The 18,220-nt window shown below is 39.1% G+C and overlaps 2 protein-coding genes across 2 annotated transcripts in view; both read right to left on the bottom strand.

The window, feature by feature from the left end:
* On the bottom strand, positions 1-8,506 carry LOC145213070 (uncharacterized). Its single transcript, XM_080081310.1, has 5 exons — positions 8,285-8,506; positions 7,920-8,114; positions 1,472-4,607; positions 259-264; positions 1-188 (listed from the first exon to the last, which is right to left on the bottom strand). The coding sequence occupies exons 1-5, from the start codon at positions 8,468-8,470 to the stop codon at positions 1-3; spliced, it is 3,711 nt and encodes a 1,236-aa protein (XP_079937436.1). The 5' UTR covers positions 8,471-8,506.
* Positions 8,507-10,061: 1,555 nt separating this feature from the next.
* LOC145213069 (MAM and LDL-receptor class A domain-containing protein 2-like) overlaps positions 10,062-18,220 on the bottom strand; it is a 30,217-nt gene continuing 22,058 nt past the window's right edge. The window contains exons 44-63 of the mRNA XM_080081309.1: positions 18,042-18,148; positions 17,820-17,978; positions 17,321-17,592; positions 16,987-17,218; positions 16,611-16,774; positions 16,417-16,527; positions 15,988-16,147; positions 15,694-15,837; positions 15,370-15,491; positions 14,989-15,166; positions 14,440-14,692; positions 13,794-13,995; positions 13,080-13,320; positions 12,496-12,627; positions 12,234-12,367; positions 11,858-12,079; positions 11,473-11,669; positions 11,140-11,287; positions 10,752-10,938; positions 10,062-10,384 (exon numbers count right to left, since the gene is read on the bottom strand). Coding sequence (XP_079937435.1) covers positions 10,062-10,384; positions 10,752-10,938; positions 11,140-11,287; positions 11,473-11,669; positions 11,858-12,079; positions 12,234-12,367; positions 12,496-12,627; positions 13,080-13,320; positions 13,794-13,995; positions 14,440-14,692; positions 14,989-15,166; positions 15,370-15,491; positions 15,694-15,837; positions 15,988-16,147; positions 16,417-16,527; positions 16,611-16,774; positions 16,987-17,218; positions 17,321-17,592; positions 17,820-17,978; positions 18,042-18,148 — 3,688 coding nt within the window. The remainder of the gene's footprint in view (positions 10,385-10,751; positions 10,939-11,139; positions 11,288-11,472; positions 11,670-11,857; positions 12,080-12,233; positions 12,368-12,495; positions 12,628-13,079; positions 13,321-13,793; positions 13,996-14,439; positions 14,693-14,988; positions 15,167-15,369; positions 15,492-15,693; positions 15,838-15,987; positions 16,148-16,416; positions 16,528-16,610; positions 16,775-16,986; positions 17,219-17,320; positions 17,593-17,819; positions 17,979-18,041; positions 18,149-18,220) is intronic.

The following is an 18,220-nucleotide window of genomic DNA, read 5'->3' as shown; positions in this document are numbered from 1 at the left end:
TTACCTAAAGCATGATTTTTCCGACATTGGTGGTAACCATGGTGACAATAGAATCGCTCTTTCTTCGGGCAATCTTGGTGCTGATGTTTCAATGTACATGTAGTAACCATTTCCACTTGTGTGATCCTGCTGTGGTCCCGTATTTGCTGAACCCGTTGTTCCTTTTTTTCTTGACCAGTCAAATTCGTCTAGAAATGTATAACGTTTGTATGATCACGTCATTGTAAGTAGAATTTTTTTACTTGGCGCTTAATTTACTTGAACCTGAACACAAAGTATAACTGTTCGTTTATCTGTTGTCTCGGATACAAACTTTTGGAGTCGCTTAGGTGTATTTTTATGTCTGTACATAGGTCAGGGGCGACGTACCATTCGACGAAGAATAGAATACAGACGAATCCGGTTAATAGCATCATCGATTTGCCAAGGACATTGCATGCGATTAACCGCATTATGCGATAATCCGGTTGCTACGTAAACAGTACACGCCGTTAACAAAGTGCTCATTCTCACTTCCCCAGCTAAAACAAAGTTGCAATGACGCTCAACTATGGCTTAAGGAGCAGTATTTTCTCTCTTTTGTTGCGGAAAATAGAAAGAAGTGCTCAAAACTAGAAAAGGTCAAAACGTGATGTCATGCGGTCTGGCTGTCGTGGCAATTGTGCAATCGCCTAAGTGTGTTGAAGAAACAGTAGTGACGCGCAACATTTTAATTTCGATAATTCCTTTAACGACGGTCTATGACGTTAATAACGTTATTTTGCTTTGGGAAGTTTCCTTTATAAAAGTGCTAGGCCTCTCGCTTAATATACACGTCAAATGGCCTGTTGTTTCTTGCCTATTTCGATTTCTAGTTTAAAACGAGTTTGTATGCAATTTATTCAAAAGCAGCTACACTTAGTTGTTCGAACGTTGCGCAGCTATTCCGTGATTAGAGGATTAGTGCAATAGTTATCTTACGTTGTTATAGTTATCAAGGTTGGTCTTATTATTTATTGGCGTGATGCTTTTACTAGGTTGGTCTTCCTCTACAGTCTACATTCATTGACAGTCCAACAAAAGTCAGTTTGAATTTTTAACTGTTACTTCAGGACAGGCAATTTGACGTGCACAGTATTGAAAAGGATCGCCAGATAAGGTTGCGCGCAGATCGATTGATTCAACTATCATATCGTCGTTTTCCATTTGAAAAACTCGTTTGTGCGACTGTTACATAGAGATCATCCATTCGGTTAATCGCTTTTTCATTGAAAATCGATGTGATCATCCGGTTTATGCGATAGATCGGTATGCGATTACCCGGACCATTTTCTTAACAAACGATGGGCAATGGTTTGGGATTTTTAGTTGTGATGCAATTAAACGGATTATGCGATGAACCGGTCTGCGATTAAGCGGATTCGTCTGTATAACTTAAACTGTAGGCTGTACCCGTTTGCTAAATATTATTATTATTATTATAGTTTCCCACGCTCTTGGGCGCATTGGGCAGCAAGATTGTTCCACTTTTTTCTGTCTTTTGCAATTTCCTCTATCTCCTTTATGTTTAACCCTCTCATTTCTAGATCTTTGCGGAAAGTCTCCCTCCAGGTAAGCTTTGGTCTACCTCTTTTTCTTTTCCCTTGCGGTGTCCAGCTCATAGCGATTTTTGGAGCCCGTTCGTCTGACATGCGTAACACATGCCCTGCAAGTCTAAATCTCCGCGTCGACATGATGGTGCATAAAGGCTTGGTACCACTAATTTGGTACACCTCATCATTTGTAATGTGGTCCTTGTATGTGATATTTAGGATCCTTCGAAGACAACGCTGATGGAAAGCGTTTATGTGCTTTTTCAGCTTGACTGTCATTTTCCAGGTTTCACTGGCATATAGAACGGTGGGCATTACAATTGACTGGTACAGTTTGATCTTTACCAGTTTCGAAACCTTCGAGCTTGACCAAACTGTTTTGAGCCTTCTGAAGGCCGAAGCAGCTTTTCCGATGCGGGCATTTATGTCGGCCTCCACATCAGCATCTGTTGTGAACACACTGCCAAGATAGGTAAAGCTTGTGATGTTGTTAATAGGCTCAATTCCATTGATGGTTAAATGTACGTTGGACTGAGTTTCCCCTCCAACTCGAAGTAACTTAGTCTTGTCGCTGTTGATCGTCAGACCGGCTGTTGCTGCATTTTTGGCCAATGAGTTGGTCATTTCTTGAAGATCTGTCATCGACTCTGCGAGCAAGGCGATGTCATCTGCAAAGTCGAGATCCGTAAGACGCTTGTGGTTTGTCCATGAGATGCCGAACTTTGGATAATTCATTGCCTTTCTCATCACATAGTCGATAGTGGTAATGAATAGTAGGGGTGATAAGACACAGCCTTGGCGCACACCTGTGTTGATTCTAAAGAACTCTGTGTTTCCTGACTGAACTTTTACGCAGCAGCTTGATCCTTCGTAGATGTTTTTGAAGGTATCTATAAACCTGAGTGGAACACCGTATTTTTGTAACACCTGCCATACAGTGTTGCGATGCACACTATCAAATGCCTTCCTGAAGTCAATGAAGTTGACAAACAGGGGTTTCTGAAATGCAAGGCACTGCTCCACAATGTTTCTGAGAACAAAGATCTGGTCACAGCACGACCTGTTGTATCGAAAGCCTGCCTGTTCTTCTCTCAACTTCTCATCTAAGGATGTCTTTAATCTGTGCAGAAGCACGCAGCAGAACACTTTCCCTGGAACAGATAGCAGTGTGATTCCTCGCCAATTACCACAAATGCCTAGATTTCCCTTTTTTGGAAGTTTCACAATTACTCCTTTTTTCCAATCAGATGGTACAGTCTGCATTTTCCAACATAAGTTGCATAGCTTTGTCAACTGTGCAATCAGTGCATTCCCTCCATTTTTTAGCATCTCAGCAGAAATTTGGTCGAGACCTGCAGCTTTGTTGTTTTTGAGTTTTTTCAGTGCACTGGAAATTTCTTCTGTTGTGATGTCACCCATATCTACTTCCATCGTTGGTCCATCTTCATCTTCAAAAGTAGGCAGTTCGTAAGGTTCTGGTTGGTTCAGAATTTCCTTAAAGTGTTCGTACCATCGCATGTTTTGTTCTTCCTCGGTTAGAAGAGTTTTTCCAGTTTTGTCCTTAATTGGTACACCGGAGCTTTTTCCTGTCTTTGTCAGATGCCTAATTATTCCAAATAGCGCTCTAGTGTCATTTCTGTTCATTGCTTTCTGTGCGTCCGCACATAGCGTTTCAGTCCAAAACTTTTTGTCGTCTCTACAACTCTTTTTAACAACTTTGTGTGCTTGTTCGTACTGTTTTCCTATCTTCCAGTATTCATCAGAAGATTTGGCGCTTTCCCTTTCATGTTTAATCTTTCTTCTCTGATCAATCAGTGCCCATGTTTGTGGTCGAATCCAGCTTTCCCTTCTCGTCCCGCGCCTTCTGCCGAGGGTTTGATCTGCAGCTGTTGTCACTATTTTTTGAAATTGTTTCCATTGCTCTTCAATATTATCTTTTACTTGTACAGCCTGGAATCTTGTGCTCAAATTTTTGTGAAACATTTTTACTATTTTTTGATCTTTTAGTTTTATAAGGTCGTATGGTTTTGTTCCACTGTGTTTGATAATTTTTTTCAGTTTTAGTTTCAGTGACCCTTTGACGAGGTAGTGATCGGAGGCTACGTCTGCACCTCTGCAGCTACGTACATCCTGCAGTGCGCTGCGCCATCTTCTGCATATGCAAATGTAGTCAATTTCACTTGTTGTTTTGCCGTTTGGGGATTTCCAGGTTTGCTTGTGTATTCGTTTGTGATTAAAAAAAGTGTTCCCTATACATAACTCGTTTGTACTGCAGATGGTAAGAAGTCTGTGCCCGTTGTTGTTAGTTTTGCTTGCTACACCGAACGGTCCTAAGATGTCACTCCAACCAGCTCTGTTTCCATCAATCTGTGCGTTAAAATCGCCCATTAATAATTGTAGATCATGTTTAGGGATACCATTTAATGTATCCTGGAGCTGGTCATAAAACAAATCCTTTTCTGACTTTTCTGCCTCTTCTGTAGGGGCATACACCTGAACAATAGATGTTTTCCCATGGCGCGAGTGAAAACGTGCAGTAATTATTCGATCACTGATTGGTTTCCATCCAACCAATGCCTGATTTGCTTCATGGTCCAGCACGAACCCAACACCATGTATATGCTGTTTGTTGTGTCCCGAAAAGACAACTGTCTTTCCCTCGCTAGTCAGTTTGCCACTTCCAATCCATCTCATTTCACTAACACCGAGAATATTTAATCCGTAGGTGTGAAACTCGCGCAATACTTGCGCCAATTTTCCACATTGGAACAAAGTTCTTACATTCCAGGTTGCTAGTTTTGTAATTGTTGTAGCAGAGAATATGTTGCTCTTCATCGGGACCAGAGCTTCCCTGGGGCTTTCACCCTGGCCCGTCATGAATGATTGGGTCGAACACACATTCCTGCCACTGCTTAAAGTAGTAACTCTTCTTGCTGTTTCTGTAGCGGTAAATTGTTTTACGGGGTCGGGTTGCTGGCCCGACGCCCAACCCTCCTTCTTTTTCAGCCGGGCTTGGGACCGTCCTTGGCGAAGTTGCTAAATATATTGCTTACATAAAAGGGGTTTTTTTTGGTCTAGAAACATTTCTTTAAAATAATAAACGCCAATTATAGAAACCCGTCTAGCTGGGTAGAGCTATTAACACCATACCTTATGGGAGATTCACTTTCACAAGGGGGCGTAAAGAGCTAAACTCTTTATTTAGCGGCTGAAGAGGGGTTGGGTTGGGAAATCAGTTTTTAAAATTTTTACATTAGTAACTAAATTTTTGGGTTAGTTTTATTGTATTTTTATTGTTAATACCTTACCCAGGCCTCCCTAACCGTGAGCATTTTGGAGATATAACGTTTTAAATGTAAAAAAGTGCTTTATGGTGTTAGCCGTCTAGCTGCCGGACTCTTTATTCGGTTTCAGTAGATACAGTGGCCGCCAATACCGAATTAATCAACTATGATGCGGACAGCAATACCGATAAGGTTGTTCTCCCTTCTTTACAATCATAGATGTTTGAGATAAAACAATAAATTAAAAAAAAACAGGCCTAGAGTAAAGTAATAGAAATGACTAGAAGGGTGGCTTAGCACATATTGCCATTGCACATACACTATGGCTTATTTCAAAATATACGTATTCTGTACACTTATTGTATATTAGATCCCATAATAGCCAACGTTTTTTATACCTTTTTTGTTTCTGCAAACAGAAACTCATGGGTCCCCCAAACATGCAAGTTATACATAATGCATTTTACGAGATAACCATGATGAAGTTAGTTCCATTAGTTAAACCAGGGTAATCATGCTCTATGAGGTACAAACTATCCAAATGTTATCCAATTTAGCCATGGTTTGCAAAACTAGAAGGGCGGCTTAGCACATTTTGCCCTTACATGTACACTATAACCTATTTTAATGCTTATTTTATATTGGGTCCTATATCATCCACTGCCTTTTATAACCTTAGTTCTTTCCGCAAGCAGAAACGCATGGGTCCCCACACATGCAAAGTTGTAAATAATGCATTTCAAGAGATAACTATAAGAAAGTTTGGTATTGTATCGTCAAACACAGTGATCGGTACTGTACATAAATAAATATGCTATATGGAGTACAAACTATTTTAATTTATACATTTTTGAAGGTTTTTCTATTTTCTGGTCTATCTGAGAAAAAAGCGTTAAATAGTAAGAAAATAGGCTAAAACACAACAATGAGCTCCTTAATGGCGAATCGCAGGCAATTGTAGGGGGCTAGTGGAGTAAATGATAGGGCTACAGGGTTGAACACAACAATGGACACCTATAAATGGCACACTCTAGAACAGGGGTGGGCAAACTTTTCAGTGCAAGGGCCGCATTCAAAAGTTTGTAATCTTATCGGGCCGCATAGTATTTTACCAACAGCCGCCAGTTGCTTGCTTGTTTACGTTTTAAAATAACTGATGTAAAGAATTAGGTTTATATCACACATATACCATTTAAAGTCGCCTAAAATGCTCAGATTAATAATTTGTAACTTGTGCATAAGTTTAGCTAAACGAAGCTAACTGTTTGTGACGTCATAAACTGTATTGTGACGATTGTGGTGCCTGTTTTATTCGCATTGTTTGCACACAATAATGGGATAAACGCCTGGCGCATATGGTTACTAGACTGGTAATATTTTTTCCAGTCTTGCGAAATCTGTTTTTAGCAGTTTGAAAATCAAAATATTAGGCAAAATAGTTTTAGTTACGTTACGGCCTCCAGTACATGTATTTTAACATACATTGTCACGGCCGCACAAACTCGTCTCCGCAGCCGCATGTGGCCGTACGGCCGCAGGTTGTGCAGTGTGCACCCCTGATTTAGCCCAAAATATTAACATGGTTTATTTTCAGCTAAGTGCAAATACGTTTGTTGTCACTTCAATGATTGTACAAACATTGGTTGAAACGCTACAATTGCAGTTGTTTAAAAAAAAACAAGCATTTGTTGCAACATAGGTTACACCACGGTTTTTTGTTAATAAATTCCTTGCGCCAACATTAAGCAATGCGAACCGCTTTGGGTGTTGTGCGGGTCTGTGTTAATGATTCTAAGCCGTGTTTAATGTCCGTTTGCAAAGTACTGCAAAGACTTGATCCAAAGTGACCAAAGTTTTGGCGTCAACAGTGCAAAGTGGGCTGTATTTGAAAACGTGAATCGCTTTTACTTTTATTTACTTCTATCGAACGAAGAAATTGTGTCAAGTGACGATTTGCATTATAACGTGGCAACAACAACAGGCTAAAGCACGTAAAAAGTATCTGTGTTTAGTTCCAAAGTATGGTACGGGTGCAGATACTGGACATGGTATAGGTATCGGCAAGTCGCGGTATTTTTAAAACTCTACGCCCGTGCTCATAATACTATTCAGCGTTACTCGGAAACTTTCTCTTTAAAATTTACTAACATTTGGCGGGCCGCATGAACTCCTTTGCCGGGCCGCATGCGGCCCGCGGGCCGTAGTTTGCCCACCCCTGCTCTAGAAGGTTTCAAAATTTCATTCAATTCAGACATAATTTAAAAAAATGACCCATTTTGGGGGGCTAGTGGGGTAAATATTGGGGCAACAGGGTTAAACATAACAATCGATAACTATACATAGCACATTCTACAAGCTATACAAATTTCATTTTGGGAGACTAGAGGGGTAAATATTGGGGTTACAGGGTTAAACACAACAATTGACACCTATAAATGACAAATTCTTCAAGCAGTCCCAATCATTCAATTACGACACCGTTTAAACAACTCATCCATTTTAAGGGGCTAGTGGGGTAGCTGATGGGGTTCAACACTCAAAAGTATAAAATATGAAACCACAATGATCCAATAAACAGTCTCATAAAATTTTATCCAAATCGGTCAATGTTTAAAATTCTGAGCACTAGAGGGGTTATTAGCAACATTCGTAAACGTCATAAGGCTGTTAACACCCCTCTGTTGGCATGCGCAAAAACGTCCACCAAGTATTGCACAAACACAAATACCACACCATCTGCCATCTGTGAATGTTTCATCTAAATCCATCAAAGATTTCATGCCCAAAGTGCATGGACAAACTTCACCGGAGAAACAAGAAAAAAAACTGAGTGAAATCAAGATGCTATCTAAAAATGGCATATTCTACAAACTGTCAAAATTTCATCCAATTTGGAATTTCACCCATTTTAGGGGTTGATGGGGTAAACAGTGGGGTTACAGGGCAAAACTTCAAGATATGTCCTCTTCAGGGAAGCGGACCCATGATTAGTTGGTGAAAAAGAATAAGTGATATATGTCTCTTATTTCAGTTTGAAACAATACATACCTTGTGCACTATCTACCCAAGAACAGAGTCCAACGTCAAAATTGCAGGTTGCGATACTGAGATCAGTAAAGGGATCAGCTTCGGTCGGTAGAAGTTCACATGAAGTCGCATCACGAATGAAGATGTCATCAATAGCAATATCACCCAATGATGACGTACCCCGAACTGCTTCGATGATTACGTAATATTCGATTACGCTGGATATTGGGACCTGGGTGTATATATCGGTGTAACATTAAAAATCGACAACATAAATATCTTGCTAGTTTTTTTTACGTGAAAGTTATAAGTGGAAACAACTCATACGAAAAAAATCAAAGGTATTTTTCTCAGTTACATAAAAGTATTTTCTCTCATTTCTTTACCGAATTCATCACTTACACGCGCATTCAACCACAAGTCTCCTTGGTTTCCACTCAGTGACCAAACCATGTATTCCTTGGCTTCATCAGCCAGGTTGTGAGTTCCGGGAATCCCCTGATTAACGTAGACCTGTAGAGTCCCGATCCCATCACCATTCATATGATACCAGAAGTCCACGCAGGCTACTCCATTAGTGGGGACCATCCTTTCTGAGTTAAAGCGAGCTGTGTCGCCGGTAATCGTTGGCGGCGACGAGTCAATGAAGTAGTATTTTCCCTGGACACACAAACACAAATTACAACGTGAGATAACTACTGAAATTACAATACAATTTAGCTTACAGATCAACGTGATAAAATAATCTTGATCTAATACTTAGCTAAGGTTGGCTAAAACTTTTTCACCTGTGTGTCACCAGTCGTGTGATCGTTGTTGGGACCTGTTCCGCTTGTAACTGTCGAACCAGAACCTTCTATCCAATCAAAATCATCCACGTCCTTCTCATTGGTGTAAGTGCATTTGCCCTGTGAACCATAGAAATAATATATATTTTAAAACACAATAAAAGAGAATAAAAAAAAGGAAAATTGAAATTACTTTGGTGAGCGTAGTTTACAAACTACTTCAATTGTGTATTAAAACAATCATAAGGCTAAAAAGAATTAAACCCAATGCTAGGCGCCTGTAATTCCTACTTGTTTTATTTTCGATACAAGAAAAAATGGCATGTTCTACAAAAACTGTTTAGATTTTATCCCAGTGGTTCTTAACCTTTTTATCACGGCCTTACAATATTATTCAGCCTTTGGTCGAACCCCAAAGTTACATTCTAGGACTAGGTTTTTAACCCATTTTGTTTGGTGGGTCACAATTTGCTTTTGACTACACGTAGTGGCAACAGTTACTGTTTGTCATTTTGTTAAATTCTGACATAAGAATGTAAGCAACTTGTTTTAGGATTGCGTTTTTATCAAATGAAGCATTGAGTTTTTAGTAACTGTACACAAACATGAAAAAGATGTATTACGTTTTTGCTGTCAACAAAATTTCGTTGTTTTGCTGCTTACGAACAGCCCGCACAATGCTCTTTGTTACGCCAGTAAAAAGAAAACAAAAGCCTAGTGCAACCTTCAATCCAGTGTTCTGATATTTAACACACAAAAATTGCCATTTTCATCGACTCTCGAACCCTAAAGTTTGACGAAAACGAGTATTTGCATTGTACTTCAAAAAGCCCTTGGTCGAACCCCTGATTCAAACGCTGCCGAACCCCGGTTAAAAACCACTGTTCTATCCAATTCGAACACTGTTTACAAGTTTGACCTGTTTTAGGGCATTTGCTGGGTAATTGCAAAACAAAGATACGGTGAATACAAAATTTATTCCGTTGAGTTAGTGGTTCGAATTCAGTCAACTTAACCACCAGATGCGCTTTAAGCAAAAAAAAACGTTTATGGTTCCGACGTCACAAGGCTCTTTAACCTAGGTAAGGTCACCCACAATCAACATTATTCTTCCCACCTTTTCGAAAGTACAACCTCCAACTGGTTCGCACTCTCCAGGTGCAATGATGATGTCATCTAAGGCAATGTCACTGGACCAACTGCTTCCGACCACACCCTCGAAGGTGAGTTGGTATGTCCCAGAGTTAAGCAAGCTCACCTATGCAATCCACCAAATTTATGCCAAAATGTATAAAATGTGTGTGTATGTTTTATAAATTTCACCACGCTTTTATGACGTTGCAATTTTAAAGTGCAATATCACTTTTACAAGTGTAAATGCAACAAATTAGTTAACGGACCTGTGCAATTTGCCACTGATTGCCCTGATTTCCAGAAATTGTCCAAATTGGTTTACCGGGCGGTTTGCCTTGAAGAGTAGAGCCTGCTGTTTGATACACGTTCAAAGTTCCCATAGTTGTACCGTACATATGGTAGAAAAATGTCAAACACTCGTAGCCACCACCAGTATCGGTAAACTGTGTGTAAGGTGGGCTCGTGATGCGAGCAATGTCACCGGGTAATCGAGGACTGGAAGCCTCAGTGTACATGTATCTTCCATACACCGTGCCATATGTGTGGTCGTATGTTGGGCCGCTGTCAACGGTGCTTGTTCCTTAAAGAAAATGGAAAATGTAACAAGGTATATAAACTAAACAAGGTATACAAACAGTACTAACGCATTACAAATGCAAGTTTGCAGTTAAAAAGTCGTGTGTGGTGTCGAATAGAAAGGTTTTCGAAACAAAAAAAGTGTCAGCCAATATTACATAGTATTTTTCTTCTAATAACTTTAAAACCTTCCTGCAACAATGCATTTTATAGCATTTGTAACAAAATTTAGGTTTTGTCACAACAAATGCATTGGAATCATTAGAGCTGGCCACGTGGGAACATTTAAATCCCCAAGTGCCATACCATTGCTTACTTAACATTATCACGACACCCTCAACACAGAAAAACGAAAGATCTAGTTTGGCTACCTCCTGTTGTTTGAATCCAGTTAAACTGATCCGTCCTGTCTTGATCATATGAACACGCTAAATCATCTTCAAATGTGCAGTAAAGTCCCGATGGTCCAGGTGGGGGACAAAGACCAAGTTGAAGTTCGATGTCGTCAATGGCAATATCACTTGCCCATCCAGTGCCGATGGAAGCATTAAAAACAATCTAAAAATTATCATGAAAATCCATAATTATAAAGTGATTGTATTTTTTGGCATGTAGGGTTTGTGTGTAAAAGAAAAGTTTTTTTTTAACATAGATCTGCTTTTTGCACAGAAAAGAAATTCATGACAATACAAAAGTAGAATAAATATTTTCAAACTCTAACGATATCTGTCTGGCCATTATTCATTTCAAGCAACACACCTGGAAATCGTAATCACTTATTATGTCAACATTTGCAGGAATCCAGGACGGATACAGCTCGGTAGTTTGTGCCCAAATCACTGTCGAACTCTGACTGGTGATAAGATTCACTTCCAGATCTCCGATATTAGCCCCGTACATGTGATACCTTAACGACAAAATAGATTGCAAATTTTTGGTTATGAGTCAGATTAGGCTACTGAGCGACCTTTTCAAATTTAATATCATTTTTATACATTCCAACTGCTTCATGAAGAAATTACAATTATATATATGTTTCAACCATATAGTTAGCGGATGTATAGGTAACCTATATTTGCTTTATTCTCTTACCAAAAATATAGACATGATCCTCTCGTAGAAACAGCAGTTCCACTCGTTATCACAGCATAATCCCCTGGTAACTGAGGAGTTGAAGCTTCAATAAAAATGTACTGCCCATTTCCACTTGTGTGATCTGAAGTCGGCCCGGTATTGCTCGATGGTGTTGCTCCCGATATTATAGTGTAGTCTATTATATCATCGGTGGCCTGTCAAGTAGTACAGTTTGTATATTGCAAGTGCTAAAACATTTTGACCAGCAAACCGTCTGAACGATGTAGGCTATTCTATATACACCAGTTGGCAGTAATGTTTATGATTAAATTACTTTTTAAGTCCGTATATAGTGTTCCTATGTTTTTTTTTCACATTGCAGAAAACTATGTTGCTATCAAACCTGTATGTAGTTGCAAAGTCCAGTGTCAAAGTCGCAGTTGACAGGTCCTGGTGGAATAGGTACTCGTGTGGTTGGTTGTGGTGTTGTGCCTGCATTAGTGCTACTCTGATCAAATGGTGCAGCTTCGGGTGGTGTAAGCGAGCAATCGTATTGTGTGAACTCAATGTCGTCGATAGCTGCGTTGCCAACTGAACCACTTGTCAACACTGTTTCGAATATTACCTAAAAAGATAAATAGAGATGTGTATATGTCCCTCGTTTTTGTTGCAAGTCACACTCAAGTATTGTTTTTTTTGCGGTGATATAGTTAATATTATGCAGATAAACTATGAGGCGATAGCGATAGTTACTGAAACCATCCCTAGGTGAAACTGACCTTATATGGTGCTGTAAGTCCTCTCAAAGGAACAGTTGCTTCAAGCCACTGGTTCGACTGCGCGCCATTAAGAGTCCAAGACACAAACGAAGTGTCTGGATTGTCGTCTGGGTCCAACCATACTTGCAACGTGCCTGTATTAATTATCAAGTTTAAAAATTTGGTCACCATAAATGCAAAATAGATTAAATCTGGCGATAAACCAAGTTAGCTGATAATTTTAAAGTGACTTTTAGGAAAATAGTGAAATGATTTTGCTTACCCGTGTCTGGTCCGTACATGTAGTAATAAAATCTCATGCAGTAAGCATGTGTGCTTGTCACAGTTTCAGACAACATTCGAGCTAAGTTGCCAGCAGTGTGAGGAAATGAATTGTCGACGTACATAAATCGACCTGTAAATTAACACAATAACTATGACACAAGTAAAGTCGTTTACGGACTCTAAAACTCATCAAATATAAAACCAATATGCTAAATAGGCGATTTTCCTTTTTGGCTCTACATTATAAACTTGCAAAAAACACTTCGCGGAAAAAACGTAACATAATTTCAATCGGTTTAATAGGTCGTGAAGTATTTGACTGTTTGTTCCTACAGTCAGCAGGGTAAATTTTTCATGGCTTGTTTTGCTAGTGTGGCAAACCTTGTCGCAGTACTTCTCGTGGTTTATGTACGTTGCGCAAATGAGACTAGCTCGTACTGCTTATGTCATCATTTCATTAACTGCAAATACTGCGGCATAACATACTAAACTTTACACTATGATATGACACCGTACATAATCGCATTAAAAAAAAACAGTGAATAGACTGGTCAAACTAAACATCACTTTGACCTCAAATACCTTCAATCGAGCCAAATGTGTGATCAATAGTGGGACCACTGTAGAATTTGTCAGTACTTCCATGTGCCACCAACCATACAATGTCAGCTGGGTCGTTGTTAACCCATGTACAAGCTCCGTTTTCGAAATCACAATTTCCAGCTACCGGACACGCTCCATCACGCACAACTACGTCATCAAGTGCGATCACAAACGAATCTCCAGAGTTTGGTGATGTGCTAGAGACGCTTTCGAACACAATCTATAAACACAACTAACTAAAGTCTTGGCACATAACACCATAGCAAGAAAAAATCCGTTTGTGCTGCCGAAAAATAAAGTGTTAAACATTTTTCGAAACTTATTCAGCATCAGTTTGCAATATTCAGTTAAGTTTGCAAGGATAAAAAACGATGTTTTAGTAAAATGGTGTGAATTACCTTAATAAATAACACAGTATTCACTGCAACAGCAATTGTTATGTAAACAAACATAACATTTTTGGGATTGCAGGCTGTGTTTTCCTTGGCGATTTAACTTTGCTTCAAAAAAATTCACGCTAAAGCAATCAGTTTTTGATCTAGTAGTGTTTTTGTTGACCAAAATTGTTAGTTAGCAGTTATTTTTGAATTATCAAACTTTTTATAAGTGAGTTTATTTTGTTCTTTTTAGCCTTTTGTTTTTCTCTTTCGTTCAAAACATTTCAAAAGTAACTTTAAGGCACTGTTTTGTTACCTCATAGTATTCATTAGATGTGATGGAAACTTGGTTAACGTTCCATTTGTCGCCCTTATCTCCGCTCTTACTCCACACAGTAGGTCCCAAACTTCCACCACGTTTAATGTAAACTTGCAGGGAATCTGTTCCAGTGCCACGCATATAATACCAGAACTCCAAACACTGACCGTTGGTTGGTGAGTAAGAACTTGAAGTGATACTATAAGCAGAAACGTGCGGGATATGAACACATCCATGAAAATGAACTTATTGTTGGAAAAATAGTGCGAACGTACCGATGAACATCGTAGGCGTATTTAAAATAATATACAACAGGGTTCACATAACTGCTTATTTCTGCGGTGTATGCCTATTTTGATAGACGTACGTCTAAATATTTAAGTTGTTGACTTGCATGCTTATTTTGACCTTTGATTGAAATGTTCATTATTTTTTGAAAAAAACAAACACTGCCAGCGTCATTAACACAGTAGCTTGCAAATTTCTGGCTTAAAATAAAATACATTTGTAATATCGTTTGTTTGATCTTTAAATGGAAAACAAAACAATCTTTCTCGGACGTCACAGTTTTAAGCTTGAGAAAAAGTTGGCAACCCAGCAAAAATCCATAAAATAATCCAAATCAACTTTTAAATGATCTCACGTAGTGGAATCTCCGTTGAGATTGGCTGCCGCTGTGTACATATAATTTGCGTGGGTGTTAGCTTGCGAGTGGTCTACGTCTGGTGCATTGCGATATTGCGATGTGCTGTATCCACTTCCTTGGCCCCATGCAAAAGACGCCGATGTGTCAGGGATATATCCACACAACTGTTGATCCTCGAAATCACAAACTCCGATTGTGGAGTAAATACACGGACCAGTGAGCATGCGAATATCGTCCAAAGCGATGCCACCTGCGTTTGTAACACGTATTGAAATAGTTGTAGTTATATAAAACAAATAACTACAGGTTAAATATATTTGGATAAACAAAATAATTAAACCCTGTTAGAATTATAAGAAAACCACACATATGGAACTTAAACTGAAAAAGTTATGCAACTATTTTGCTGGACATGAGCGCTAGCGTGATGTTATCCGTCTTTCAAAAATAAGTTTTCAGGCATCACTTTTCCGCCAAAATCCATGTCAAGGTGAGTTGTAAAACTGTATCAAATAAAAACAATGTTTTTAAAAAGCAAAAACAAACCAGCATTGTTGTTCAGAACATTTCCTTCCAAAACGAGTCGAGTTTGCGCTGTGCTGTACGAAATTGGAACTTGTACTTTAAACCAGTTATCTGATATTCCGTTGCTATGACTCCACGCTACGTCACTCGAAGACGGTGACGTCGAAGATGTCACATAAAGTGTAAGAGTGTCTTGTGCCTAAATACAAATGTGTTTATACTTAAAAATCTAGTTTCAGTGTCGTTGAAAGTAGTAGCACAAGACATGTTTAATAGTTCCAAAGTCCATTATAAAAAAACGATTTGGATATTTTTATTATCGTCATTCTTAACATTTGTTGTAACATTGTGATATACGTTTCTGGCATAAGAAGGTTTGTGTTACTAATTTATAATACCTACCAAGCCAAAAATGTGATACCAAAATGTCAAGCATTGTTCACCCTTGCTTCGATCGATTATGGGACTCAAAAGTTGTGCTAAAGTTCCGCTTGAAGCATCTGCGTATCCGAAAAAGCCCGAGCCTAAACATATTTTGCAAAATTGAGCGGACAAGCTTGTAACACCAACCAACAAGTCGCATTAGAATGAGTGATGTAGGTTGTAATCATTTTAAAGATTGCAATGTTTTAGTTTTAACTTCAAAACGTCAAATATCGTTTTATTTGACTGTTTGATTCAAGATTAAAAAATAGACCATGTACATTTATATTTAAGGTATTTTACCTGTTCCGGTAGTTACATCAACCCGTGGTGCGTAACTGTTTGGTGGTGAGTCTCCAGTCAATCTTTGCCAGTTCAAAGTGTCTATCGAAGATTGAGCCCACTGGCAAAAATCGCTTTCAAAATCGCAGTCAACGGCAGATGGGGCTACACAAAATATGGCGCAGTCAATTAGATTCCACACAAAATAAACTTTTCAGTTAAAAGTGCATATTTGACAAAACTTTGCTTCTAACACCAAAAACTCTGCCTACTTGTTTGAAAAGATGTAGGTACTTTCTAGCCTGCACAACTTACGACTTGTAGGTCCTGTAACAGTTGGTGGCAGGGGAGGTTCTGTAGGCACGGGTATTTCGGCACTAGGGGGAATCGCAGAGCAGGGTTTATCTTTAAAGCTGACGTCATCAATCGCAATATCCGAATACTGAGCAGTTCCGAGTTCTCCCTCAAACACTATCTGTTTTTTGAAATATAATATAAATAAACCATTCCTGGTTTGAGTTTTTTAACAACGCACGTCAAAGGTAGGTCATACGAAGTTGCACAAACCAAAAAAATGTCAAGTATTTTATGGACTTTATTTAGAAAATGACGATGTCGTTGTTAATAACTTGCTTAATTTACAAAAGCTCCGAGATTTTTATTCATTACTACGTTAAATAAACAAATTATAATTTGTTAAAAGTAATATAATTAAAAGTAATATTGTGTATTTTAATCACTTACTCTGTATTCCGTTGTTGAAATTACGTCGACACGACCGTTGTTCCAATTATTTCCCTGGTCCCCAGTCATAGTCCACCTTGGTGTCAAAACTTCACTATTGTCGGCTCCAACCTGTTTTGCATTGACGCCGATTAGAAAACGTAATTAAACTGATAATATACACTGGGTTCTTGGTGGTTTTGGTATTGATTTACCTGCTGTATGTGGACAGTCAAGGAGCCCATTCCATTTCCAAACATGTGATAGTAAAAATCAAAGCAGCGACCATCTGCTGGAGTTGGAACGAACCATTCTGACACAAAACGTGCTTTCTGGCCAGTTGTCTGCAGACCACTTGATGCCACAAAGTAGTAGCGACCTTGTGTTAAAGCACGTGATTTAGGTTTATGAACAAAAATTAGTTTGTCGTGAGTTCAGTTATGTGAAAGAAACAAAGAGAGACCATTGCATTTTTTCAAATGGTGTGAAACAGTAGTGTAATATATCAAGTAAGGGAATGTTCTACTTTTCAGTACCAAATCAGAAAAGTAACAAATGATTGATTTGGCAAGTTTGTTTTAAGTTGCATACCTTTCTCAGTGCCTGTAGTGTGATCAACTTTTGGTCCACTGTTACTCAGGGAATTACTGGTACCGGCGCCTTGCATCCAGTTGAAATCATCATTCACATCAGTATTATGCCATGTACATAATTGTTCGAAATCACATTGGCCGGGTGGAGGGCAAGGGCGGTCATAAATTCGGAAATTGTCAACAGCAATATCACCCGTCAGCCCAGATCCCACTCTGCCTTCTAATACAACCTAGTTTGGTTTAGAAAAACATTATTAAAATCCTAATTTGCGTAGAAACATATCAGCTGGACAGTATTGTAGAGAAGTCCTCATAGGCAACGAGCGATCTACCTCGTAATCTCCAATTCCAGAGTCAGTACTAAACTGCGCGGGAAGCCACTCATCACCCTTGTTGCCTGTTCTGCTCCATGCCGCGCCAGATATCGTTCCCCCAACCTCACGAACGTACACGTTGAGAGATCCCACAGTTACACCAAACATGTGATAGTAGAAACGCACGCACGTCTGACCTGCTGTGGCTGGTTTCGGGAAAGCAGGGGAAACAACACGAGCGACTTGGCCGGGTTTTTGAGGCGACGAAGTTTCGATGTACACATAGTGGCCTAAAATGAAACAGTCAAACAAAATAGCAATACTACCTTAGACAAATAATTAATAAACCAGGTAATAAACAATCTATTCTCGCATACAAAACGAGTCGTTATTGTTCTCTGTCCATCACAAATGTTATGCGTATTGATACAAAAGCACTGGTGTACCGGTCATGGGCCAGTATATAATGGTTAAGGTTGTGGCCAACAGAGAAATACAGTGAGTCAAAGCGCTTTACCGTATTGTGTGCGGTAAGTGTGGTCAAATGTCGGTCCTGTATTGCTAGTTGCTGTTCCACCAGAATCAAACTTCCAATCAAAATCGTCGTTCGTCTCTTGCCAGAAACCACAAATGTTTTCATCTTCGAAGTGGCAAACGTCGCCGTACGGCAATGTGCCTTCATATTAATTTTTGTTAAACATGTGGAATTGTTTCAAAATATTAAAGATAATAAACTTACCCTTACATGGTACCAACATGCCACTGACCACGTTCGTCCCTGTTTCAGATGACACAGAATTGGAATTAATACCATAACACCCACCAGCAAAATCAGCTGCGCTGTATCTGTGGACACAAGAAAACTTATGGACGCAATGACAAAAATATTTCAATTAAGGCAATGTAAACTGAAAGTAG

Source organism: Phallusia mammillata, chromosome 2, assembly GCF_965637545.1.
Source record: "Phallusia mammillata chromosome 2, kaPhaMamm4.hap1.1, whole genome shotgun sequence".
Classification (NCBI taxonomy): Eukaryota; Metazoa; Chordata; class Ascidiacea; order Phlebobranchia; family Ascidiidae; genus Phallusia; species Phallusia mammillata.
The sequence above is the reverse complement of the archived record's forward strand: the minus strand, read 5'-3'. Positions and strand labels throughout refer to the sequence as shown.

What these genes read in the sequence shown, in the direction of transcription:
- LOC145213070 (XM_080081310.1), bottom strand. Translation starts at nt 8,470, where the DNA reads ATGGTCCCCACTAATGGAGTAGCCTGCGTGGACTTCTGGTATCATATG. An exon ending in ACTTGTGGTTGAATGCGCGT is followed by an intron (nt 8,115 to 8,284) that starts GTAAGTGATGAA and finishes ATATACACCCAG; the next exon opens with GTCCCAATATCCAGCGTAAT. An exon ending in ACGTTGGACTCTGTTCTTGG is followed by an intron (nt 4,608 to 7,919) that starts GTAGATAGTGCA and finishes CAATATATTTAG; the next exon opens with CAACTTCGCCAAGGACGGTC.